Source organism: Arvicola amphibius, chromosome 6, assembly GCF_903992535.2.
Source record: "Arvicola amphibius chromosome 6, mArvAmp1.2, whole genome shotgun sequence".
NCBI classification, from domain to species: Eukaryota; Metazoa; Chordata; class Mammalia; order Rodentia; family Cricetidae; genus Arvicola; species Arvicola amphibius.
In genome coordinates, this window is record NC_052052.2 from 40057225 (window position 1) to 40083243 (window position 26019).

The window sequence follows — 26019 nt, forward strand, 5'->3', positions numbered from 1 at the left end:
CCCCCAAAGTGCTTTATGCTACCCAGCAGCTCGGTGACTTGCCCAGGAGGGAACCTTGGCATGTGGGACTCCAGAGAAGGGCTCTGTCCCCTTGTGGGGAAGAGGCAATGGAAGGCCCTGTCTGTGTAAGCAGGAGAAGCCAGGGCTAGGGGTGATCCCGGGCCAGGCCTACTCATCTGGCCTGTGACATCCTGGCAAAGGAGCGAGCTCATGCTCTCCAGCTCGGTCTGCCTTCTGGCTATTTCTGGCCCTCTTCACCTTCCCTGGGATGTCTCCAGATGAAACTCTGGGCTAATTTAGATCTAGTGTGTACATAGGACACAGGTGTGACAATGAGTCACCCCTTGGGCAAGGTGGCCTGAGTAGCAGCCATGTCCCCATACCAGGAAAGAACAGAAAGGACACAGGGTGAAGTACTGCAGTCTTGATTAGGGTAGCTGTGCATAGTGACACGGATGGACAAAGGTGAGGGCACACTAAGTGTGCTCGTAGGAGTGGGCACACTATGATGGGCTAGTGCTGACTGAGCACACAAGCACGAAGTCACGGCAATACCCAGTTACACTGCCCAGGGAACACCGAGACAGTCTCAGACATTTCCTTTGCTCTGCTACCAGGTATCCTTCATCTGTTGTCCCTCAGAGAGGCTGTGGCTGGAGGGGAAGAGAGCACAGGGTCCAGTGCCAGTCTCAGGCCTTTAGCCTTTTATGTGCCTGGTATTTTGGCCAAAGCAACCGGAGCTTTGCTGTCTGTCATTGCCTACACACCCAGTCATCGTCCGAGCATCTCTTTAGCAGGTTTCGCTGAGCCCTGTCCTTGCTAGGCACCATGGAGGGCTCAGGCAAACAGACTGTACGCCAGGCAGGTGATGTTGAGCCACCTAGCCCGGCTTCAGTGCGACACCACACAAACAGTGACTAATGCAACAGGCTCAGATGTTCACTGCGGAGCATCCCGAGCAGAGAAACCTGACTGAGTCTGGGGTCAGGAAGACCTTGATGAGGATGAGAGAGGTGGCAGGGAGAAAGGACAGGAGTAGTGGGCTAAGGAGAGTAGAGGCCTGGGCCACAGGACTGCAGGGAGACGGAATGGCCTGGGATGCCACCTCTGAGTTCTGCAGCCTCTAATGCACCGTTTAGCTTCTGTCCGAGTGCAGCCTGCAGAATAATAGGACAGGCTTCTTTATCCCAACGATATACCAGAGGGGACAAGAGCACAGATGCAGGGAACTCTAGGCAAATGTTGCAGGATCCAGATGACTCCCAGGTGGTAGTAACGGTAGCAGGGAGGTGGGTGGGGGGTCAGAGGCAGGCTGGCAGAAGCTGGGTCGGGAATGTTCCTGAGGTCAGATAGCACATGGCCCGGATGTCTCCACAGCAGGACACCGAGTTTGCTATGTGAACATGAAATCCTGTGAAAAAATCAGGGAAACAGGAGCCAGCCACACCGCGTTGATGCTGAATAAATCTCCAGCCGTCCAGGGCTGGAGATTTCCCAAGAAAGGGGTCCCGTGTGGGGAAATGGTGGTGGTGGACAGCATGTCTGGCAGAAGATCATGAAATCTGAAGCTATACAATTTAGGGGGCTCTTTAGGAGAGAGAATGTAGGCTGGGTAGGCTTACACTTACTATCCCACTTGGCAGACGGAGGCACGAGGTCAGGAATTCAAGGCCATCCTCAGCTACAAAGTGAGTTTGAAGCCTTCCCAGGTTGCATGAGACATTACTTCCACCCTCCCAGTCCCCCCAAACCCTCAAATTATATTCATTGTATGCAAGTATGAAAATTTCGAAAAAAAGTTCAAAAACAAAATACAAGCAAACCTAAGAATATAAAACTACCCCCCCCCACACACCCCCAAAAAAGGTGCATGCCTTTGAAGGACCCCCAAGCCATGCCCTTAGTGGCTTAAGTAAATAAAATCACTGTGGTTGGAGGGCCTTTGGAGACCCAGAAAGTACTTGCAAATGGAAATGTGTGCTCAGGGAGGTTCCTATGAGCCCCAAGAAATCACCAAATGGTTCTGGAGAGAGAGGCAGCTGCAGAAAAGCCCGCAGGTGAGATGTAAGTCTTAAACAGCGCCCATTCTCAGCTGCTACCACCTCCTGACTTCAGTAAAAGGTTCAGGGACAGGCTGCTGGGAGGGGCCTGAGGTCTGGGGAGAGGCAAGGAGGCAGACACCTTTGTGGGCAGATCAACCCCAGGGCGGGAATTCTCAGCTAGAGGAAGGGCTTAGAACCACTTAGGTAGAGCAGGAAAGAGGGAGCTGGAAGGTTGAAGGGGCACTCCCGGGAGCGGTCACAACACATACATACCCATGGTGGCCGAGAAGATGACAATGCCTAGCACATTCATGCCATCGCTGGTGCCCGGCTCTGACTTATAGACAATCTCAGGCGGGGGAGTCAGATCCAGGGCGAAGTTCTGCACGCGGGAGCCATTGTCTTCCTGGACCCCGTAGATGAGGATCCGCTGAGGCGGGGCCTCCCCTGAAGTCCCCTTTGGAGACTTGATAACAGGAGTAGTCTTGGTGCGGTACTGTAGGGGAGCATGCCAAACAGGAGGGAGTCAGCACCATGTCTTTACAGGAAACATCCTGAAGGCACATTTGTATGGCCTCGTGTTATGTGGGCATCAATGGACTGTCGAGGGAGAGCCTGGTGAGCTGGGATGCAGTGATACACTGACTGCAGCTCCCTCCAGCTCTGTGTCACCTGATGCCCTCCACCCATCTACCTCCTCCTCCGCCAGCTTTGTCACCCGTCTTCCCGCTTCACAAACACAGCCTGAAGCCCTGCTGTCCATTCGAAAGATCCAGAACATTCTCAGAGAAAGCTCCTAGACCCTGGGCCTAGTTGATGAGACCCAAAGTCCTCCTCTGCTCAGCAGGACATTCCTAGGATTCACTCCCTCATTCCTCAGATTCTAGGAGCCCAAACAAGGGGACGGCTGTCCCTTCAGACAGCACATCATCAAGACTATAGGGCTTCTTGGGGAAGGAGACGAATCAATTCAGGAAATATATGAACCAAAAGTGCCTGGCTTCATGCCCCTCACCTATAAAAGGGGACCACAATTGCATCTCCTTCGTTGGACGAAGCAGTTCCTGGCATATGGAAAGCCCACGTGAGGTTTACTGCTACCAACGTCAGCACAAACGGAACTGAACCAGACTCTTATCAGCTCAGGGCCTTGGGGAAGAGAGCGATTAACAAATGGGCGGTATTTGACTTGGGTCTGGAAAGATGAGTAGTTTGCCAAAAGGAAAAGATTATAAAATAGAGTAACACACAACCGTAACCTCTGATAATTCACCACCACTAGGGCAGAATGCCCCGCCTAGCTTTCAGGGCCCCGTATCATGGTGACTGTGTTCACGGATGACTATTAAGATGTCACAGCTTCATTTAGGGTCCCCTTCCAGGCCCTTAGCCGCCTGCTTTGTGTCCCCAGACCAACACTCAGCGTTGGCGGGGCGAAGGATTTGTGAAAGCACTAGCTGGGTTGCATCTGGCACTTGGCAGACAGGAGAGGGGTAGAGATCGGGAAAGGAGCCGGAGTGGGGGCCAAATGCTTGGGAACACCCTGCGTGATGTGGAGAGGACAGACACTAAACAAGGGAGATCTACCTGAGGAGGCTCATGACATGGTGGGAGCGGGGCGGGGGATGCAAGATGCAAACTGAATGCCTGAGAATCCTAATGTCAATTTAAACATCATCTAGAGAAGCAAAGCCATCTGCGTCCACTGTTTCTAGATCTCGGACCTAGAGGCGATTTTCACGTGCTAACGGAAGGTGGGTGTTAAGTTGGGAGCGCAGCCCCCAGCTCCTGGTATCCATCTCAGCACCCCTGGCCCGGAAGTTTCATTGCTCTGGACTCCGACTCTCAGCATGTATACTCCCACATGGTATTTAAGTGGGCTCCCAGGGAGAAACACATGGTTTCCTGGTCTGCATAGGCTCCCTGCTTTCCCGTCTCCCCACCATGCGCTCAGCCACCTGAGAGCATCATTCTTAATAAAACGATGGGCATTTTGATTTGGTTTGATTTGACCTAATTGGATTTCTTGCGCCAGCAGAGATGCCTCTTTCTTATTATTTTTTACTTAACAGTGGGCTTTGTATATTTTTTCTTTATTATTTTTTTAGACAGAGTCTCATATTGCTTAGGCTGCCCCAACTTCTCCGAGTTCCAAGGATTACAAGTATATTATCAAACCTTGGTTATGCAGTGTTGGGACTCGAACTCAGGGCTTTGGACATGCTAGGATAAACACTCTACCAACTACTGATCCACATTCCCCAGGCCTGTTTGATATATTTTAATGTTTTCCTAATTCCCAACAGGGAATGTTATTATTCTTATAGAGAGATTGTTTTTAGAGAGAAAGCGGGTTTAGAAGTCAGCCTGGCCTGAATTCACCCACTCTCTTGTTCCCGACTAGTGGTATAATCTCAAGCAGTGGTCTACTTCTGAGCCTCAGTTTTTCCATCCAGAGAATGGGCTGGCCTTACCTTAGTGTGGATACTTGTAAGGATGATTGGGAGAGCGAATACAAACCCCAATGTGCTGAGTCAGATGCTCAGCCAAGTCTCTCTTCTGCCACACAGAGTTTTTACAAGTGACTGGAACCCAGGACGAGGGCCGGGTTAAGATATGGATCCTACCCATATCCCCTCCTCCTGGCATCCACCTGTGTAAGGCAGGAAGGCTGCCAGCCTGTCACTTCCAACCAGGCCCAGATAGCCCGGCCTCTCTTCCCCTCCTGTTCCTTCCCTCCATAGCCAGGCTCTGCTTACCTGTTTGAATGTGGCCTCTACCAGGTTGGCTGGGAACATGTTCCTGGGAAGAGAAAAGAGGGCAGCAAGTTAGGATTTCCAGTGCCAGGAAAGGAGGCCCCTGGGGGTCAGAACCCGCCCTGGCATCCCTGCGTCCCTGGCTGCTTAACTGCTGGGCAAATCTGCACATTCTCCCTCGCTAAGTGTCTGGCTCCTGGGCAGTCCCGTGTGTTGGAAACTCATAGATGTTCATCCTCCTATGAGACGACATCTGACAGGCAAGTCTCCATTCGTCCCCTCTACCCTTTTGTTTGTTTTTTTGAGACAGGATCTCACTATGTGGCTGGCCTGGATCTCACTATGTAGACCAGGCTGGCCTCAAACTCATAAAGATCCACCTGTCTCAGCCTCCCAAGTGCTGGGACTAAAGACGCGTGTCGACTACCTGCCTTCCCCTCATCTTCGATGGCCTTGGTATGTGCGTGGGCCTGACTCAGACTGGACACACAAGTGAACCCATCATGGCCACCCCTCCTTGGTTCAGAGATTGACCCGAGAGCCTCCCCGGGGCCCCAGTTTGAGGATGGTGTGTTAGGAGACATTAAGGCAGCACAGAATGTGAATGGCCCGTGCACATGCACATCCTGCCGGGCTGTCAATCATCTCTGGACACTGCATGCCTGGAGCCCAGGAGTGTGGTGGGAGGAGCTGCTGTGCTCCCTGGATGGGACAACGAAACAGCACGGTCCGTGCACGTGCACTGTGCTCCCTAAAAGCCTTGACCGGCAGTTGGTTGACTCCATGGGCACAAAACTCACATCAGAGAGCTGACTATGTCTTATTAATATTTATTTTAAGGCTGAAGGCAGAGGGGCTCTTGTCCTTCCAGATATGAAAATATACTAGACAAGTATAATTGTTGTCAATTGGTGCACCACACACAACAGTATGGCAACCCACACCATAGAACCTCAATGGCTAAGCATCTCATTTCTGTTGTTATTTTGGCATTGTTGTTTGTGTGTGTGTGTGTGTGTGCACACGCGCACAGGTGAGTATTATGGCATGTGTGAAGATCAGAGAACAGCTTTTAGGGGTCAGTTCTCTCCTTTCACCTTTATGTGGGTTTTAGGAATCAAACAGGTTGTCAGGCTTGTGTGGCAAGCACCTGATGAGCTAGCTTGTCAGCTTATCTATCATCCATCTATCTATCTATCTATCTATCTATCTATCTATCTATCTATCTATCTACCTACCTATTTACCTATCCAACTATAGACTTGGTCTCACCATGTACCACAGGCTGCCCCCAAACCTGCCATCCTCCCAAGCGCTCAGATTACAGATGTATGCTACTGTGTCCGGCCCAACAAGTACTTCATATTTGGGAAAGCTGTTTCATAAGCCAGTGAGGAGTTAAAGGATTCACTATTAGAAATGAATAGCTGACCAGCCACTCTGAAAAGTTGTTCACTCTGTTATTCAACATCTTCCACCAAAACAAATTCCACTTGACTTCAAGACATATTTTTCCCAAATGAAACAGTAAAAATCTAGAGGACAATAGGTTAAGATTTTATAACCTCCTGAACATGGAAGGACCCATTAAGAACTAAGTGGACAGCTCAACTGATTTTATTCATTGAAAAGAAGAAATTCCTCAGTACACTCTGCCATCCTGGCTTGGATCCAAAAACAGAAAAGGGCATTAATGGAAAAATTAGTGATATCCAAACTGGAGTGGCGGCTCAAGCCTGCAGCCCAAGCACTGCAGTGGTGAAGCAGGAAGATCAGGAGTTCACGCACCCTCAGGTATCTAACGAGTTCAAATCCCGTCTGGGCTGCCTGAACCCCTGCCCAAAAGACCGAACAGACCAGGTCTAGTGTAGATCAAGGTGGCCCAGTTCCACTCCTTAGTTTACAGAAGATGCTAATGTCTGGGTCACTGGGAAGGGTAGGTAGGATTTCTTTTCTTTGCTACCCTCTGAAAACCTAAAATTATACCAAAATGACAATCCGGGGAATAAACAAGATGCCTTCTAAGGTTACAATGCAAATGAAATTATAAAATAAATGATAGCTAAGCTGGGGCATCTCAATGGCCAAAGTTGTCATCTGGAATTTAAAATGTTTTCAACAATCCCACTGTCTTCATCTTCACCAGCTGTCCCCTCATGAGATCTCAGATCCCCAGAGGGCAGGGCATTTGTTCTTTTTTCTGCTTTGTCTCTGGAAGAGAGCCCAACACATAGTAGGCACTCTGAAAATATTTGCTGCTTCAACAAAAGGGTCACAAGACAGCAAGGCTTCAATAGATGCAGACAGGAAGATATACCCAGCAATTCACTTCACAAAGGAAGATACGCAAATCGCCAAAAACATTTTTTAAAAAGTTTTGTAAAATAACAGTGCACACACACACTGGGGAGGTAAGGGAGGTGGGTGCCTTCAGGTGTCCCCTGCAGAGACCTTTCTCTAAGTGATTTAGCAAGACACTCCCACCTCTGCACTCCAGGCCCCTTCTAGGAAGAAGATGCTAACAGCCTCTTGTTCAGGTTTCCCGGAATGGGCTGTGATACCTCCCCCCCCACCACCACCACCACCCTGCACTGTCTGCCTGGCTCGCCCTCGCTCACTTGCTTGGCAATTCTCCTCTTTGCAGATTCAGTTCACACGTGAGTGAAGCTGTGCACGTGGACATGAGTGTGCTTCGTTTCCTAAGCCTCCTCCCCAGCAGCTGTGGCCAGAAGCAGCAGCAGTGTTTGTACTCCTGCTAAGATGCAGGCTTCGAGGACACATCTGGCCAGAGGAGGCTGGGGAGGAGCTACACAGGCAGAGGCTGGCGGGGAGCCTTCTGTGACCTGCCATTATTCACCTGTCCCCTAGGGGTCTCAGTTTTGTCACCAGGGAGGGGAGAAGCAGAGGTCAGAGGTTGGGATCCCTTTGAGTTGGAAGCTAATGTCTGCCATCAGATTGCACTGATTGTCAAACAGTGTGAAAATCTCGGTCAAGAGCCCCAGGAGGCTCAAGGAACTTAGAAAGTGGTCAGACTTAATGAACATAAAGTTAAATAAATCATTAAAAAAAAATTAAAGACTCTAGCCCAGGAAGAACTAAAAAGCCAGGTGCGTACATTTCTTCGAGACTTCTTTTAGCTTGAGGTCACTTTGCAAGGGGGAGCCATGACAGAGCAGGCTAGCTGCCACCCGTGGTGTTCTCCTTTCCTTGCTTACTAGGCCTGTTATGGTGACAGACCCACAGGGCTTGTCCGTCAAACCCCAATTCCCATCCTAGAGAGGAAGTCACTAAACCCCATCCCTAAAGAATGGCTTTAGTCTAGGACAGGGGTTCTCAACCTTCCAAATGCTGTGACCCCCTCTAATACAGTTCCTCATGTTGTGGTGATCTCCAAACCATAAAATTATTTCATTGCTACTTCGTTAACTGTCATTTTGCTACTCTCATGCATCGTAATAAAATATTTTTAGAGATAGAGGTTTGCCAAAGGAATAGGGACCCACAGGTTGAGAACCACTGGTCTAGAACCCTTGTGTTCTTTCCTCCAATTTTCTTCAGTCTTCCAGGAATACAGATGAAACAGCTGGAGCTTGAACCGCCTTCTTGGACCATGAGACACACTGATGATGAGATCCAGGAGCTAAACACAACCAAGTACACAGGCGGCCAAGTTGAGATCCTGGGGATAAGGAACAGCCCACTTCTAAGAAAAAGCTTTCCCTCAGCGAAGCCTCCGGGGCCTTGGGTCTCTCTTAACAAGCAGCCAGTGCAGGTCTCAGCTGAGATACAGACTCATCTTGGTCAACTGACAGACTCAGTTAAGACCTGTACTTTTGGGTGGTGGCGGTGCACGCCTTTAATCTCAGCAATTGGGCGGCAGAGGCAGGTAGATCTCTACGAATTAGAGGCCAGCCTGGTCTACAGAGTGAGTTCCAGGACAGCCAAGTCTACACAGAGAAACCCTGTCTCAGAAAACAAAACAAACAACAGTAGAAACAACAAAAAACCACCACCATTACCACCACCGCCACCACCAAAACAAAAACAAAAAAGTACTTTTAACTGTTAATTGGGGAAAAGCCCATTTTCTGTTGGTTTTGAACTCTTTCAGAAAAACCCCTTCTTTATCCCATGAGGCCTGTGCCTGGTAGCAGCTACCTAAAGCATAGACAGAATGTGGCTGAGGGTATGAACTACCATACCTGCAACTCCCAGCAGCTGGCCTGGGCTCCATGCTGAGGCTGCCATCCAATCTGCTGGTCGTAAGTTCCCAAACACACTCCCAACCTAGACCCCCACCAAGGCCTGAAGGTGGGAATTGCTCCTTTTCAAGAGCAGTCCCTGTGAGGTTCATTCAGCCTTCGGGATGCTAACGGGGAGCTCCAAATGGAGCCAAGTTATTACTTAATCTCTGTGGTGTTTTAATAAGGTGGAAAAAGGACCAGCCAGCTCTGATTAGCACTTTGCTCAGACATCCCGAGGCCGCACTGGGAGCCGATGGCAGGGCACTGACTTGGAACCCTGGGAAATGAATTAATGACTTGGCAGGTCAGCCAGGGACATGGTCCACAATGATCTGAAATCATCTCTGAGACACGAGCACACATCTTCGCCTTCTTAGCGGCGAGCCCCAGGGCTGTGTCCCTGTGTGACTAGTCTTTTGTCTTTCTGACTTTTCACGTTGTCACTTGTGTCCCCAGGTCCCCAGGGTCTCCATCCTGGTCACACGTGTTCTCCTTCTGACAGCAGCATTTAGCAGATGCTAATGGGCCCTTCATTTCCTCCCAGAGCTTCAGAGAACAGTGTCTATGTGCCTTCCTCCTTTGACTTTTGGGGATGGTGGTTGGTCCTGCTGGGGGCACTCATATTTGTTCCTCCAGTTCTGGGCACAGTGTTTCACCCTGAGACTTGAAGGTGGGCTGCCTCCCCGGACATCCTGTGCCTCCTGGCTACCCTCTCTGCTCCAGTTCACCCTTTCCAACTTCTCCAGTTCTTATTTCTGGTGGTAGGGATTAAACCTAGAACCTCATTAAACCTAGATACCTGTATCCTGCCACTGAGCTCCACCCCAGGCCCCACATTCCATGCTTGAGGTCTGAAAGCCAACCCAGACCTGGCATTCACAGTATTTGAGGTTGAGCTCTTCCATTGTCGTCCCATTACTCATCCCCAGAAGCTTGTGCCTGCTGGCTGTGGGCCTTGTGTGTGCAGTTATAGAGCAGAGGGGGCCCTGGAAAGAGACCCACCTACTCAAGGTCACGGTGGCTTCTGGTGGGCAGGAAAGGGAGGTAAGACCTCACATATGGAAGGTGGTGGTTCAGCACTCAGGAAGCGTGTCCCCTTCCCTGCAAACCCCCACCCTATCCCATAGCAATGTGGTGTCAGTGGTACCCAGCCACACAGCTCTCCAGAGCCTCAGGGCAGAAGGATTGACTTCACCATGGGAGAAGCCACCAGAAGCAGACGAACGCTGGAACATCTGACTCTAACACATGTGTGGACCCAGAGCCTGGCAGTTCTCAGCAGGGGAAGGCGAGTGGGGAGGGCTGGGCTCCCCACACATCAGCTGCTCTTGCCACCCTGTGGAAAAGCTGTCTTGAATCATAGGGTCTGAGGAATGATGGATCACAGGAGCATAATCCTAGAAACAACAGCGCTTAGAAGGAGGCTTCTCAAAATCCCGCTTTCCTTGGTCTCCAGGACACCTGCTCTCCCACGTCTCCTCCTGTCCCTGTCAGCCCCAGGCAGCCCACAGAGTTGCCAAGGACCAAGTCCTCTGGGCTCGTGGGCACAAGCTTCTCCTGAATGGCAGAGGCTCCTCTGGAGACTTAGACCCCAAGTGCTCGGTCGGTATGACAACCTTGTACATGAGGCATCGGCTATGAACTACATGCTTTTCTAGGCTCCAGGATGGGCCTGTGACAAACTGCCACCACCAGGGGCCGGGAGGGAGACAGGGAGAAATAAAGAAATCTGAGGATGTAATTGTAGTGAGAGGGCCCTGGCAGAAAGACTCAGCCAAGGGAAGATAAAAAAGACCATCACAGCAGGGAGTTGGCCCAGAGCAGAGATCTCAGCGATGTGCAGAACAGAGTCATGCTCACTTGCCAGAAAAGGCCAGGCAGAGAGGAGGGGACAGCAGGAAGACAGGACACGCAGGATGGGACAAGGTTGGTTGAGGCTGGTGTGGCTAAAGTCAGGAGAGTGAGACTATCGAGAGGGATGGAGGCCTTGTGACAGCTGTACGCCACAGAGACCACGGAGAGCGCGGGAACAGCTTGTAAGCCAGCCACGGACACCGAGGCATGGCTTACTGAGCTGCTGTGCTGAGAAGTCATCAGATTGGAGCAGAGAGAAAGCAGGGGAGCACACTGGACACTCAAATGGAAGGTGGTGGTGAGAATGACAAGCATGGCACTGAGAGGCACCGTCTGAGCCTGGGTCTGAAGGGAGAGCTGACAGCATTCAGAGGAGTGGATGTGGGAGGGGAGAGCGGGTGGTGTGGAGGGATAAGGGGTTGGGAGAGCGGGTGGTGTGAGGTGTGGAGGGAGGTGGGCGGGACAGAGGAAGGTGGGTGGGGCTGAGGCCTTTTCTCAGACGTGTTAGCTTGGAGATGTGGTAGAAAAGTGTGTGTTAGAGCCAGGAGTTCACACTAGAGGTTTACCCGTTGAACCAAAAGTGGAAATGACTGGTGTCTTGGGACGTTCAAAGCCATGGTGTGGGATGTCTTATCACCTGGCTTACAAGAGCTTCATGCTTCACTTCCAGCTCTTCAACTTTCATGGTGAGAAAATGCCCAGGCCAGCTTCTCCTCACAGTGAGGAATGTCATCATTCTGAGAAAACAGGGCTGGCCTTGAAGCAAGGACAATGAAGCAGCCTATAGAACTGTCTTTGTCAAACCATCCCAGGCCCCTGTTATCCAGGCCACTAACCTCCTGCAGACCCTGACTGGGCTCAGTCTGAATCTGCAGACCCTTCCATCTGAATGCAGACACCAGTTTGACATTTCAAGCCCATCTGTGCAGGGTGTTTGTTACACAGCTGCAACTGACTGACACACAGGATCAGCATTCCTACAGAGAGCGAGAGATGCTCTCTCACTGGGTCCCATGGGGAGGAAAGAATCTTCTTCTCTAGCACTGATCCATGAGAAACACTCAGAGACCCGGCTGTGTCCCCCAGGATTTGAGGAATGGAGAGACTTGTGCCTGACTCATCTCCAAAGGCCCTGGGAAAGGCTTGCACTTCCAGCAAAGATAAATATACTTTCCATGGGTCAGCCGTGGCTCTTACAGAAAGGACCCTAACCAAGAGGGTAACAAGGCTTAGGGGTTGAGCAGAGATCTTGAGTGAAGAGAGCATTGTAAGTGTGCTCAGATGAAACAAGGATTATTTTAGTAGGGAGCCCAATGCTAGGAGGGCTAGAACCTGTGAACATAGTGGAAAGAAAAATGTCTACAGCAGTCCACTCATGCCCAGGAAAGTGGGCTCCTGTGTACCCTCCTGTTAGAGTGTAGTAGGCAGGGCAGACAAGTCAGAAACTTCCCATTGCAGTTTCCCAAACCAGAACCAGATCCATAAGGAGAGCACTGGATTGATGAATCTGGGGTTTTGGTATTAGATAGGCCAGGACTTATGTCTTAAACCCATGCAGCAAGTCAGCCAGTCGAGCTGGCCAGGCTGCGGTAGTTTGAATGAAAATGGCCCCCATAGGTTCATAGGGAGTGGCATTATTTGAAAGGATTAGGACGTGTGACCTTGTTGGAGTAGGTGTGGCCTAATTGGAGGAAGTGTGTCCCTGGGGGTGAACTCTGAGGTTTTAGAAGCTTAAACTAGGCCCTGTGTCACTCTCTCTTTCTGCTCTCTGTCCCGTCAGATCTAAAACTCTGTTACCTTGCCAGCGTCACGTCTGTCTGCACGCTACCATGCTTCCCACTACGATAACTTGACTAAACCTCTGAAACTGGAAGCCAGCCCGAGTTAACTGTATAAGAGTTGCTGTGGTCATGGTGTCTCTTCACAGCAATAAAACCCTAAGACATGGGCCATTTCCAGTGTGATGTGTGTGCAGGGCCTGCCCAGCACTGACACACGCCTATGTTCTGAGCTATGCCCTCCATCCTCAGGGCCACTTGCTTTTCCTTAACTTCGAATTCTCCATCTTCAGCTTGGATCTACGCAGGAGATTCAGATTCTCCTGTGGCAGGTTTGAGCCTGCTCCAGAACCTTCCTCTGGCTTGGTTACCACGTTATCCACCCAGGTGCTTGGGCCACAGCCAGCAGCACCCTCCTCACCCACCCTTACTCTCTCTCATGCTCCTGACTCCTGCTGATGCTCCTGCTAACCATGCTAGTCTTCCCAGTCCCACCCAATGACCATCATCCTGTGCCATCCCAGTCCCGCCTTCCTTTCCTGCCCTGCTCGACTCTGGTCTGTAGCCTCTCTGGTGGCCAGGGGAGTCTTCTACATTGAATTATGCCACTCCTGTGTTTGAAAGTTATGATCTGGGCAGGGGCTGTGTTCAACTGCAGAGCATTTGCGCAGCGTGCAGAAGACCCTGGGCTGGATCATCACCACTGTAGAAATAAGTCAAACTTGCTTCCTGTGGCCTTTAAAAGTGGGCCTGCACGCCATGGTCTCTCTCTCTCTCCTGAGAGAGCGACACTTCTAGAGTAGGGCAGGGTGGAGACTGAGCCTCCTGATCCAGGCCTTGGCCCAAGGGCTGGCAATGGCGAGGGCCAGGAGGGTAATTGACAGGCAGGGAGCAGGCTCAGGTCCATGGAGCTGAAGTGGCTCCACAAAGGCACCGTCCTGAGTGCCAGGCAGCCTGGATGGAGTCCGTGCCTCACCTCCCAGCTAGATAGACTGGGAAAGCCACACGGCTTCTTTGGGTCTTGTTTTCTCATTTAGGGCAAAGGGGCCAATAGAGGAAAGGAGGGATCATAACTACTGGCCTCCTGCCTTGCAGGCTGGGTGGCCACAACAGCTGTGGGATCAGTCAGCTCACAGCCCTTCTCAGCCTGGTGTTCCCTCACCTGCCCCCAACCCCATGGAGGTGGCAGAGCAGAGCCTAGCAGGCAGCCCGAGGGCGGGGGACAGAGAGTGTTCACCACTGATGCCCGTGTACTTGAGGGTCACAAGGCTCATCCTACTCCATGTTGCCACATATAATAAAGAGCTGACCTGAGTCCCATACTCTGTGTACCCTCTGGAGGCCACTCAGGGGACCTGTGCCAGGCTTGGGGATTCCAAGAGCATATGGACGGAGCGTTACCGGACAAGGTCCAGCAGGGCATCGGCTGAGCTCATGACTGGCTTCCCGCTCTGCTCGGTCATCTCCTTCTGCGCCGCACCGCCAGGGTGGATAATGGAGACCATGATGATGCCCACGACGACAGCCAGAAAGGTGGTCCACAGGTAGTATGCCACAGTGAGGATGCCCAAGCGGCTGGAGGTCTTGGCATCCAGGGAGGCAAGGCCGGACATCAAGCTGGAAGGTAAGGTGGGTCAGGTTCGTGAGAGGCACAAGACTTTGACCATAGACTCTGCTGTGCTCACTGGGGTCCCTCTCCGCTGAGCCCTGTGCCATCATGTGCTTCAGGAAGTCTCCCTCTGGGTCTTCCGGTCACGAGGCTCCTAACCTCCCTTGCTCTGTTCGCTCTCTCTGAAGCCTGGGTCTCCAGTCCAGTCCATGACACCTCTAGATCCTTATGCATGCTGTTCCCTCTGCATGACGCCTCACAGAAACCCCTTTTACTTGCCTGACTCCTCACGAGACAGGACCACACCATGTCACTTCTACAGTGAAGTCCTTTCACACGGCCAATGGTGGGGGCCTGTCCTGGGGCTCCCTCAGCCTCTTCTCTCATTAGCTGGTTGTCACGATGTACTTACCTGACTAATGCAATCTCAAGACTGAATACCCACGAAAGGGACGTGTCTGACTTCTCTGTGGGTCCCCATGCTCATAGCACCGGCTGACAGGAGTGGGTGGCCACTACAGACTTCCTGAAGGAGCTAATGAGTGAGGGAGAGACAGGGACCTAGCCTGCAGGCCGGCCAAGCAACTGCTAACCAGCCAGTCTTCCTTCCATCGAGGGGTCCCAGATCCCCCTCTCCACATGAGGACACAGAGGCGTATCCTCCAGAGTGCACCTGATCCAGACCACTGCCTTGCCTGGCCAGTGCTGGGGGTGTCTCTGCTTTGGGGGAGGGAGTTGAGAGATTAATTATGGAAATGTCTGCACTTTGTTTCACTGCCAAAAGGATTTTCCTCTAAAGCCCTTTCGTTCTTTCAGATAAAGGAAGTATTTGTCTGGTTTTAATCATGTAAACAAGAGCAGATAATCCTTCCTATTCCTCACGTTCTCCTCCAGGTCAACCTGATAGCCAGCAGCAGCTAGCGCCCACCCTGTAGAACAGGACCTATCCCTGAGACCTGGGTAGCTCTGCTTGGCTGTGGGCATGGACTGTCCCTCCCAGTAAGCCCAGGGCAAAGGTCCCTCCTTCTGGAGGCCTCTCATGATGCCTAGCCTCCTCTCCTGGTCCCCGTGCTTTCTTCTGTTCCTACCCTATTTCTTTGAGTTGTTATAAGGTGCCCCTGACAGGATAGGCTGGGGACACAAGGCACATGAGCAAACCCGGGGTAGGCCCAGAGTATGGCTCTATGACAGGCAGGCAGGCAGGGAGGGAGGGAGGAAGAAGGGAGGGGGGGGGGACGGAGGGAGGGAGGGAGGGAAGGAGGGAAGGAGGGAAGGAAGGAGGCAGAAAGGAAGGAAGGAAGGAAGGAAGGAAGGAAGGAAGGAAGGAAGGAAGGAAGGAAGGAAAGAAGGAAGTGGTGCACAATCTCGTTTCTCCTCCTCTGCCAGGACGCCATATGCTAGTGATGGGCTTAGGGTTGGTCTCAGGCATAAATCGCAAAGGCCAGTAATGGGATTGTCAGCAGAGGAAACGAGGCTCTGGGACCATTATCCAAGGAAGATTACCTCTGCCTTCCCCCAGCAGAACTGTGGTGAAGCCCACCTGCTGCGGGCCGTAGGGAAGCCAGACCCTGAGAGATGAACGGCCCCAATTCACCCACACTAGTGTCCTACTGGACCAGACCTCAGGCCAGCTGTGGGCCTGTCTGATTTAGTTAGAAGCCAGGAAATGGCTTTCAAGAATACCAGGACACACAGAAACACAGATCTACACAGTAAGGAAGGTGGCAATGGAGGGTGATTTCTATTAGGGGGGAGAGTGCCAGCTAAGATAGTAGGGAAGGGCTTCCTGGAGGCGGCAGCATTGGAGCCATTTCTTCTAAGATGGGGAGGATTTAGAGATGGGGCCAACAGGAGTGGATGGCAGGAGGCAACAGGAGATTTTAAAGTGTGGGGACACTGGGCTGCTCAGGGAGGTAGCTCGGGGTCCATGTGAGATGTGGTAACAGGACAGAAAAAACAGATTGTAGGTGGCTTTGAATGGTGAGTCAATGGGACTGGGAGGCACCAAGGGGTGCTGAGGAGAGGGAGCAACCATTGCTTCCCAGGTACTGTGTCTTAACAGTTTCTGCCTAGGGAGACAGAGGCCAGAACGAAAGATTCTCAGTATTGAAGATTCCGAGATAAGCTGTGAATCCCCTGAAGCCACCAAAATGGGCAGAGGCAACATTTTGGACCTCAAGATGAAAAGATGTTTGTGTCTGGCTGTGCTGGGCAGCCATCATCAGGGTCAGACCTATCCCTGGAAAGACTATGCTAGTGAGCGGTGAAGTGGAAAGGAGATTTAGCTTCAGGGAGCCCAGGGCGTCTCGAGAAACAGACCCCTCTCTGACTCGCAGCCCAGACTTATAGCTCGAAGGATTGTGGATGGGGCATGATGAGAATCAGATCTCCTTAGGACCAAGATGAGAATCAGATCTCCTTAGGACCAAGGCTCCTGAGGAAGGGGCCCAGTGAGGTGGTACCAACTTGGACACCTAGCTGTGGGAGGCAGAGGGGAAATGCAAATGTAGTCGGAGCTTGAGGGCACTGTGGCCCCACCCCAGAGAGCACCTTTGTCTGAAAAGAGGGGATGAGAGCCAAGAGAGCAGGCAGCTCCCCAGGCTGGCAGTGACCACCAAGACTGGCAGGAGAGTGCCAGGAGAACACAGACCCTGGGTGAGAGCGGCGGCACTCCTTAAACAGGTGGGCACCGGAATGGGGTGGAAATGTCTACCATTTGGTATTTGGGGTTCCTCCTGCTGGTGAGTTCCTTTAGCAGAGAGTTTAGGACAGTGGTTCTCAATCTTCCTGATGCTGACCCTTTAATCCAGTTCCTCAAGCTGCACTGACCCCAACCATAAAATTATTTTCATTGCATCTTCTTAAGTGTGATTTTGTTATTGTTATGAATCATAATATAAATATCTCATACGAAAGCTATCAGTAAAAATCTGTGAAAAGGTTTTTTTGGTCCAAAGGGGTTGTGACCCACAGGTTGAGAACCTCTGCTTTGGAGCCACCCTGCTAAAATGTTTTGTTGTTGTTGTTGCTGCTGTTTTTTTCTGAGAACTGACAAGTTAGGGCATATTGGTACTTGGGAGAGTGTTAAGCCTTACGGACGGATGCTCGTGCATGTGTAGCTGAATAAAGAGAGGGGGAGGGGCCACTGGCGGTTTTTTTCCTGTTTCTCCATGTTCTCTCTTATGTCCAGAACAAGCACGTCTTGTGTGGTTGAAGGCACAGCCCCAGGCTTTCTGCCTGACAGCCATGGAAGCTGCCATGTGCCAGGTGCTTTTCAGCTCCCCAAAGACTTGACTGTCTGCCTCATTCCAAGGCTCAACAGCCTTGTAAGTCAGTGGCACCCTGAGGAGTTCCCAGGTTGGACCCATTCGTCATTTAGATTTGCTAATAGTTATCTTTTTTTTTTTTAATTTTGAGAGACTGGCCTTAAACTCCGCAATCCCCTTTCTCAACCTTCCAAGGACTAGAATTATAGGCCTGTGCCCCTTAGCCCCTTAGTTAATTTAGAAAAGTTCAGAGAGGCATAGTCAGCCCAGGCCACATAGTGAAGCTCTATCTCAAATTTAAAAAAAATTAAAAGGAACTATGGAATCTATTTAATAATACATTAACCCAGGATATCCAACCCACTGCCACACATAATCCATGTGAAATTTTTTATGCTGCTCAGTTTTACATTTTAATTAAAATTAGTGGATGAATCAGTATTTATGCACTAGCTGCATTTCAGGTGCTTGCTAGGCTAGGGGTTGTCATGTTGGGCAGTCTGGGGCAGCTGCACATAAGGACAATGGAGCTCAGGCTGGAGAGAGGCCAGGCTACTCAAGAAGTAAGTTCTAGACTCAGGACTGGAATAGGGATTCCTGACCCCTCTCTCCAGTGTTCTTGGTAATGGGTCAGGTCCCGGTCTCAGGCCCAGTTAGGGAAGATAATGACTGTCATGTGACCAGCTCATGTGATCCTGTCTCAGCTCAGCTCTCAGAGTTCTTACTTGTTCATAGTTATAGCTATAGATTTGTGGTCGTGAGCCTACCAACTAAGGAAGTAACCAAATAGAGCCTAGATGACCAGCTGCTGGGCTGCTAGACCAAGGCTTACAGATGGAATAGTAGATCCCATAGAGATGACCTCAGCTATTCCTCCTGACTTAGGGTGGGGACAATAGCTGTGTTGTCTGTCCCGGTCCAAGCTTAGCTGGCTGCTTGTAGGAGTACCTAAGGTCAGTAAAAGGTCCCCAGGAGGGTGGGAGCCCAGAGGCCCACATCTCCCTCTCAGGCCATCTGGTTCACTCCCTAGTGCCCAGGGATTGGGGATCAAGAGATTGAAGTGATTACAAACATTAGCTTATCGAGATGGTAGGGAGCTGGCCTGACTCCCAGCCCGTTTCAATCTGCAGGAGTGGGGGAAGGAAGGCCTTGACTGCCAGGCTCCTGATGAATAAGAGGGCCACCTAAGCACCTTACCTGGCTTCCACATCAACGTCTAGGTTGGCACTGTGAACCCCAGTGCCGACCAGATAACTGAGCACCTCACTGTAGAGTGCCTGACCTTAGGGGGTGAGTGCCCTGCCCATCGAAGAAGAGGCCATTTGGGGCTGGCCTTCCTGTCTCCTCGCCTGCTCCAGCCCCCTCCTCTCCACCACTCCCTGCTTCATCTCCATGGTAACAAGGTCATCCCAGACATCGTGTCCTCTGGAGCCCTTCCTCGACAGTGGCCACCTCAGCCATCTTCTCTACGACGTACCCTGTGCCTCTCAGTTTGTTGAAGGACACTGTGACAGTATGCTCACCCCAGTTCCCTAAGACCAGACCCTGAGTCTAGCACAGGGTGGCAGTGGAGGAGCAGAAAGTGAGGGAAATGGACTAGGTCTATAATCTTTGCACGTGGGGTCGAGGCAGGAGGACAGAGAGTTTGATACCAGCATAAACTATTTAACAAGCACCGGGCTTTCTGGATCCCTACCAGCGTAGGCCTCAGTCTGGCTTGCTTCTAGGTCCACAGAGCCCAGGGCCTGGCTAGACCCGAGTGTCGGTTTGCTGACGTGAGATGTTAAATGTGGGGATGCTCTGGACCAGACTGTAAGGATGGCTTGGGGTTCTGGTGACTCTGAGTATCCCATGCAGGTTCCCTGAGAACTGGTCAGCTGAGCTAACTCTGGCTCCCTAGCCAGGCTGAGGCGAGTTCCCCGGCACTGTGTGTTTTGGACGTAGAGGCTCTTGGCACTAGAACTGCAGGGACCAGAGAGGGTGTCGGCAACCATATGGAGTTGAACAACAGTTGCAGAAAGCAGACAGGGTCTTCAGGGCTCTACTTTCAACCCTATCCTCTCTAGTCATTTTTATCAATGGCTTGGCCAAGGCTGCCGACAGCATGTGAATTGGATTTGCAGACGACAACAAGCTGGAAGGAATAGCTGATGTGTTGGATGAAGGACCCCAGCAAGCTAGAATCACGGGCCAAATCTGACGTGATGAAACCCATCACAGACAAGTCCTGGGCTGCATTTGGCTCGGAGCACCGGACAGCGGGAACACTGAGGTGGCTGGGAAGAGAGCTGAGCTGCCGTAGTGGCACGGGGAAGGGGATGTTGGCAATTTGCTTGCTGGTACCCTGATGAGTACCTGGGACTTGGGACCATTAGCCTGAGGGATCGAGGCTGCCACAGACTGGGAAAGGGACAGGGAGGGTGCTGTGTCCCTCAGACAGCAACTGGGGTTGACAGGCAGTAAAAGAGACAAACGCTCTAGTGGAAGCAAGAACCCCAGAGCCTGGAGGTCAGCAGACTGGGATTCTGGGGCTGAGATGGAGCTATAGATCCTCAACTCAATGCCTGTAGCAACTTCCGTCAGAGCCGTCCTGCCCTGCAGTGAACCTCTCTGGGACACTGCAAGCAACTTCCTGAAATCACACTGGGTGCTCAGGGGTCCAGCAAACATCCAGGCACAACTACTGCTACCCGCAGACCTGAGGAACAGGAATGAACCTGGGTCCCTGAGCCAAGTCCTGGGCTCTGACCTTAGCTGACTTCTCAGACTAGAGGCAGTCTACCCTGCAGGCAAGGAGGTGTGTGTGTGTGTGTGTGTGTGTGTGTGTGTGTGAAGGGGTGCAGGCCATGAGTGAGGGGGTCTCCCATCCGTCTTTCTGACCACGCCCCCAGCAGATGACAGGCACAGTCTGACAGCAAGTGCCACGTTAGCGCCTGGTTCCACTTCCCAGATGGCTCTGCCACACCCCTTCTCCCCCAGGCAACTCCATCTAGGACTGGAGGCAGGATGCCTTGATGCCAGTTCACTAAAATATGGGCCATCTGGTCCCAGCACTCCCTCCAAAGTGCAGAGACTCCCAGAGAGCCTCTGCTTACACCACTCCGGGGCAGCAGCCACATGGACTGGTTTGTCCTTTAGGAAGTACTTTTCCCAGAGCCAGGATGAAATCTACCTTCAGAGGAGAGGATCACCTTTGGACACAGCTGCTTTTTGCAGCCACACAGACCAGACCTGATTCCCAGGTGGGCTCCTGTAGAGCTGTCTCTCTTACGCGGCACAAAAGGCCAAGCATAGGAGGGCACAATCTCCACCATGCGTACTGACTTCTTAGAGTGACACACCTGCCAGGTGGACCAGAATCAGGCTGTGTCTACAAAGACCACTCCCAAGAGAAGGGAAGGCCCTGTGCACTCAGAAGCGTGTCTCCTAACATTCCTCCAGTTGGAGTCATGGTGTCTGTCCCCAGGCTCAGGTTGGGCCTGTCTGAATGAGGCTCTGCTGGACACAGAGAGTTTCTGCCAGAGGATGACGGGAACTCTTTTGAAACCACCTACCTCCCCAGCCCTGTATGTGTGTTACCACACCAACCACGGTGGGCACTTGCTCTGAGTACCTGGGGTCTCGGAAATGAATGAGGGCTTGTGATCCTCAAGGACCTTGTTTAGTAGGTAGTAAGACCAGCAGGGTAACGACACAGATCTCTGGGTCACCACTGTGACCGAGAGAGATCAAAAGCAGTTGGTAGCCCACGGTGGAGCTGGATCCACCTTCCCAGAGGTGGCTGCCCAAGAGATCCTGGGAAGGTCAGCAGGAAGTGAAAGTGGAAACAGCAAGACCAGGGCATCTGAGACGGATGAAGTCTTTCTGAATCTCTAGGCTCAAGGTACCACAGACCCTAGCTGGGCCATTTCCTCTTTTGATCAGCAAGAAGCTCAGCTAACAAGACAGGAGGGCCGAGAAAGGCTCCCAACTTCCACTGAAGGAACAGCAGGTCCCTTCCCAGAAAGGCTAACTTGACTTCAGAGCTGAGTCCAGAAGTTCAGGCCATACCAACTTTGATACTTGGAGGCTGTGGCCACCTCAGGCCTGCAGTCTGTTCCACAGAGCCCAGGGAAACTGCTCTGCATTCTGGCTCCCAATCCAGACTTCAAGACTGCTTGGCCCAGGCCCATCTCCAAGGAGTCAGAACGTGGGTGTGTGTAGTAGCCTGCCAAAGTAGAGTGCCTCAGCGAGGGGGAGAATGGGCGGGGAGACTCCTGACCAAACATGATTTCCTGATTCTGAGAAATATCCGTTGAAAATTCTTACAAGAAACAGGGAGAGAAATGATCCATACGTGGGCATACAAATGCACCCACGCTCGCTACAGACCCACAAGAAGCTCCCACACAACCACACACACACACGACTTCACTCTGAGGCAGAGCTGACAAAACACTGCCATGCTCAGGATCGGTGAATCACAAACACATGGCTTCGGCTTCCTTGAATGATGCCTAGTTTGAGAAACTGGAGGAGGGGAGAAGAAGACTTTGAAAAAAAAAACAAGGGAAGAATTGGAGGCTCTGGCTGGATCCAGATGCTGAGCTAACCACCCCCAGTTTTTGTGCTGCTCTTGTCTGTGGACGTGTGATAGCAAGGCACTGTTAACATCCCAAAGTCAGCCCCAGTAGAGCCGCAATGGGCCACATACACACACCCATCTGCCTTGGAAGTTTGCATATTTGCTGGGTCTGTTTTATGGCAGAGGCTGGGAATGCTGGAAACAACTTAACTTGAGATAACTCTAGAGCCCCAGGTGCAGAAATGCCCCAGTGGTGTGTCTCAGAGCACCACAGGAAGCAGTGACTGGAAAAGGGCCCAGCTGCAGCCCCCAGTGGAAGAAGAGCCCCAAGGCACGGGCACAGAGTGGAAACTCCTAGGACGTTTTGTTGAGTGAAAACCAAAACAAGCAGGAGGCAGATTTGTTTTCATGGAAGAAACAGGAAGGTATTCTCCAAGAACTTAAAGGAACAGAAAGCTGTGGGGTTTTGTTTTTCTTTTTCTGTTGGTCTGTGAATTCTAAAGGAAGAGGATATTACAGCAACAAGCATCCTTGTTGGGAGAAAGTGGGAAAAGATGGCTTCTGGGTCCCAGGGGCATACGTGAAAGGAATCAGGGATGGGTAGAACTGCAGAGGAGAGCTGAGAACAGCAAACTACGTGACGTCCACCTAAGTACCACCCTTGGGTGAGAACCTGACGTAAGTTAAGGATCGTGCTGTAGCAGATTCTGCCCACCAGACACCATTGTCATGTGATGCAGAAATTTTCAACTTTGTATGAGATGCCAACACTCAGTAATAGAGATGGGCCTTGGGGGGGGTCCCCTTGCTGCCAGCTTCATTTTGGGAAAACTCTCCCCAGTGGCAAGAAAGGGCTTGCTGCCCAGGGGAAGAGGGACCCTTTGTGGCTAGATGGAAGATCTATAGAGTTGTAGAAAGATGCACCAATTTGCAATAGAGGCTCAAGGACCCTCTGCAAGGAAAGACTAAAGCTCTGAACCCCGTTCCTTGTCACTGAAGTGTAAACCAGGGAGCCTACAAAGTCAGCTGGCAGCAAAGGCTCTCGGCAGAACCAGAGAAGGGAAAGGAGACTAAGGCTCAACCCTAGGGTGCTAATCTTAGGACATGCTGAGGAGCCTGAGGAACAATGAAGAATGAGTGCTCAGGGGTGACTTATGGAAGAGGTGACAGTATCTCTGTGGCTGGAGCAGGGACATATATCTTCTGTACTTCATGGGTCCTGCAATTCATGGAGACACTACGCAGAAAGACCCAGACCCTCAGTGCTAATGGCTGGCCAGCCCTACAACCCCTCTGAGATACCTGGAGCTTCTTCTGAGTGGCATAAGCTGACCTTGGCCTCTGCAGTGGAGGAGGTCTCAAGAGCAAGACCCTGGGTTTCAGCCTGAACTGAGTTTTCCGGTCAGTAAATAAGGCGCAAACCAACCCCGACTAAACTTGCCTCGGCTGTTAATGAGGTCTAGCTCTGCTGAGGTTCACTCGGCAAGGCTCCAGTCTTGCTCTTTCATTGGATGAGCGTCAGATATGGCAGTCAGCATGCGCGTGGACATCACCAAGAATAACCCCTCTCCAGGCCTCAGGGGCACCAGGAGGGCAGAACTGCTGGGGTTTGGAGGGACTCGGGAACGTGGAGGTTGCTGGGAGCCGAGTGAGGTTCCCTTGGAGGGCCACTTCAGTGTGGGAAGGGGAGCTCCTGCCTTCGAGGAACACAGAATTGAATTCACTCCAGATAAATACATGCAAGATAGGCCTATAGCAGAGACCAGTGGCGCCTCAGACACAGAACACAGAAAGCCTGGAGTCACTCTGGTTGTACAATTAAGTAACAAAATTGTCCCACCAGCAAACATATTAACCACAAGGTGATCCCGACACACAGTGAGCCTCCACAGGAAACACTCTGGCCAGAGGTCATGACTCTGTCCCGCTCCCCCACCCCCTCGTCGTGTGTTCACATCTACAGAGGAATGCATTGGCACCTAGGTGTTTGGTCATCTCTTGCTCTATCAGTGGACTGACCTAAGTTACCCTGGGCAATGCCAGGCTTCTGAACCAATTACCTGAGGGCCTTACTGTGGAGCTGGTGAATTTGCTATGAGGAGGAAAGACAAACATTTTAACAACGATAATAAAGCAAGACACCTGGAATCCCAGCATTTGGGAGGTAGAGTCAGGAGGATCAAAAGTTTGAGGCTAGCATGGAATTTATGCAACTTGACTCCAAAATAATCATGAATAACAATATAAATAAAAGACAACTCTTAACCTCCCTCAGGACTCAGTTCTAATGCTGGCCATGAAACTTGCCCTGATCTCCGCCCCCCACTGCTTCTCCATGCCTCTTTACTAGTGGTGGGCGTTATTATTATTAGGTACCTACTATGTCCCAGAGTCTGACTGGGCAACGAGAGCCACGTATTGCTCTGTGTCTATGGCAAAGCTGCTGTACTACTTCAGAGGAAATTTCTGGAAGAACAGAATCTGAACAGCCTCACCCAATCCAGCCTCACTGAAGGGACAGCATGAGTGGAGGTGACTTTGAAACACAAAGGCCATGACTCTGCTGCACTAGAAGATAAAGAAGGAAGCTGGAGGAGAAGAGGAAAAATGTAGATACTCCCGAAGGTGACCTCCTAGGGCCCTGTCCCTGTCCATCAGTCCTCTCGCCTGAGTGTGACCTGTCTTTAACAAGCGTGACAAAAGTGACGGGCTGTAACACACCCGTGACCATATAACACATAACACGCATGAGCATGGGGTCGAACATTCATGACCATATAACACATAACACGCATGAGCATGGGGTCGAACATTCATGACCATGTAACATATAACACGCATGAGCATGGGGTCGAACATTCATGACCATATAACACATAACACGCATGAGCATGGGGTCGAACATTCATGACCATATAACATAATACGCATGAGCATGGGGTCGAACATTCATGACCATGTAACATATAACATGCATGAGCATGGGATATAACACTCATGACCATAGATCATGATCATGTGCTATTCATGGGCATATCACATGTGACTTTGCCTTAGAGGATGAGAGGGAGGTCTTCTGCCCAGTCTTGAGAAAGTTGAAGTCAAGTTGTGAACCATCTGCGAAGGGCGCAGGAAGCCAGGGGTTGCAGGTGGCTGAGGACAGAGGGCAGCCATCAAGAAGCTGACCCTTGGGGTTGTTTGTACCTCAATTGGAGAGTGCCAACCTAGCATGTCCGAAGCTCTGGGTTTAATCCCCAGTGCTTGGTGAGGTGGCAAAGGCCGATAATCTCAGCGCATAGGAAGTGGAAGCAAAAGGGTCAGAAGTTCAAAGTCCCCCTGGGTCACATACTAAATCTGAGGTCAGCTTGAATTAGAGAAGACCATGTCTCAAAGCAATAACACACACACACACACACACACACACAGAGAGAGAGAGAGAGAGAGAGAGAGAGAGAGAGAGAGAGAGAGAGAGAGACAAGCTACAAACAAGCAAACAAAAACAATAGAAGCTGGGCCCTCAGGGAATCAACTTTTTCTCTCCATAACTTGAGAGAGCTTGGAAGTGGTTTTTCCACAGGAGAGCGCCCAGATGAGAAGAGGCCCAGCTGACCCTACACTGGGACGGCGTGAGACACAGAGATGAGGGACCTTGTCAGACTTGGACTTTGGAAATAACACACAAAGGAGGCTGAAGACCCCAATTTGTTCTCCCAGCTTCCAGAGAAGTTGGTCGATTTGCAACCTAGCGCAAAGGGTGGGGCGCTGGTGGAGGTTGCTGGATGTAGGATCGTGAGAGCAGAGGGAAACAAGAAGCAATAGCTCTGAGAAGTCATGAAGCATGAAGAAGAGTGGTTCAGGGTGCCGTGACGGAATCACGATGAGACCCAAGAGACATGGGTGTGCCAC

At 51.3% G+C, this 26019-nt stretch overlaps 1 protein-coding gene across 2 annotated transcripts in view; it reads right to left on the minus strand.

The window, feature by feature from the left end:
• The window catches only part of Slc1a7 (solute carrier family 1 member 7), a 44153-nt gene that overhangs the window by 4716 nt on the left and 13418 nt on the right, over window positions 1-26019 (minus strand). The window contains exons 3-5 of one of the 2 annotated variants that reach the window (XM_038333939.1): window positions 14076-14291; window positions 4802-4844; window positions 2316-2538 (exon numbers count right to left, since the gene is read on the minus strand). In XM_038333939.1, coding sequence (XP_038189867.1) covers window positions 2316-2538; window positions 4802-4844; window positions 14076-14291 — 482 coding nt within the window. The remainder of the gene's footprint in view (window positions 1-2315; window positions 2539-4801; window positions 4845-14075; window positions 14292-26019) is intronic. The other variant, XM_038333940.1, reaches the window with a different exon arrangement.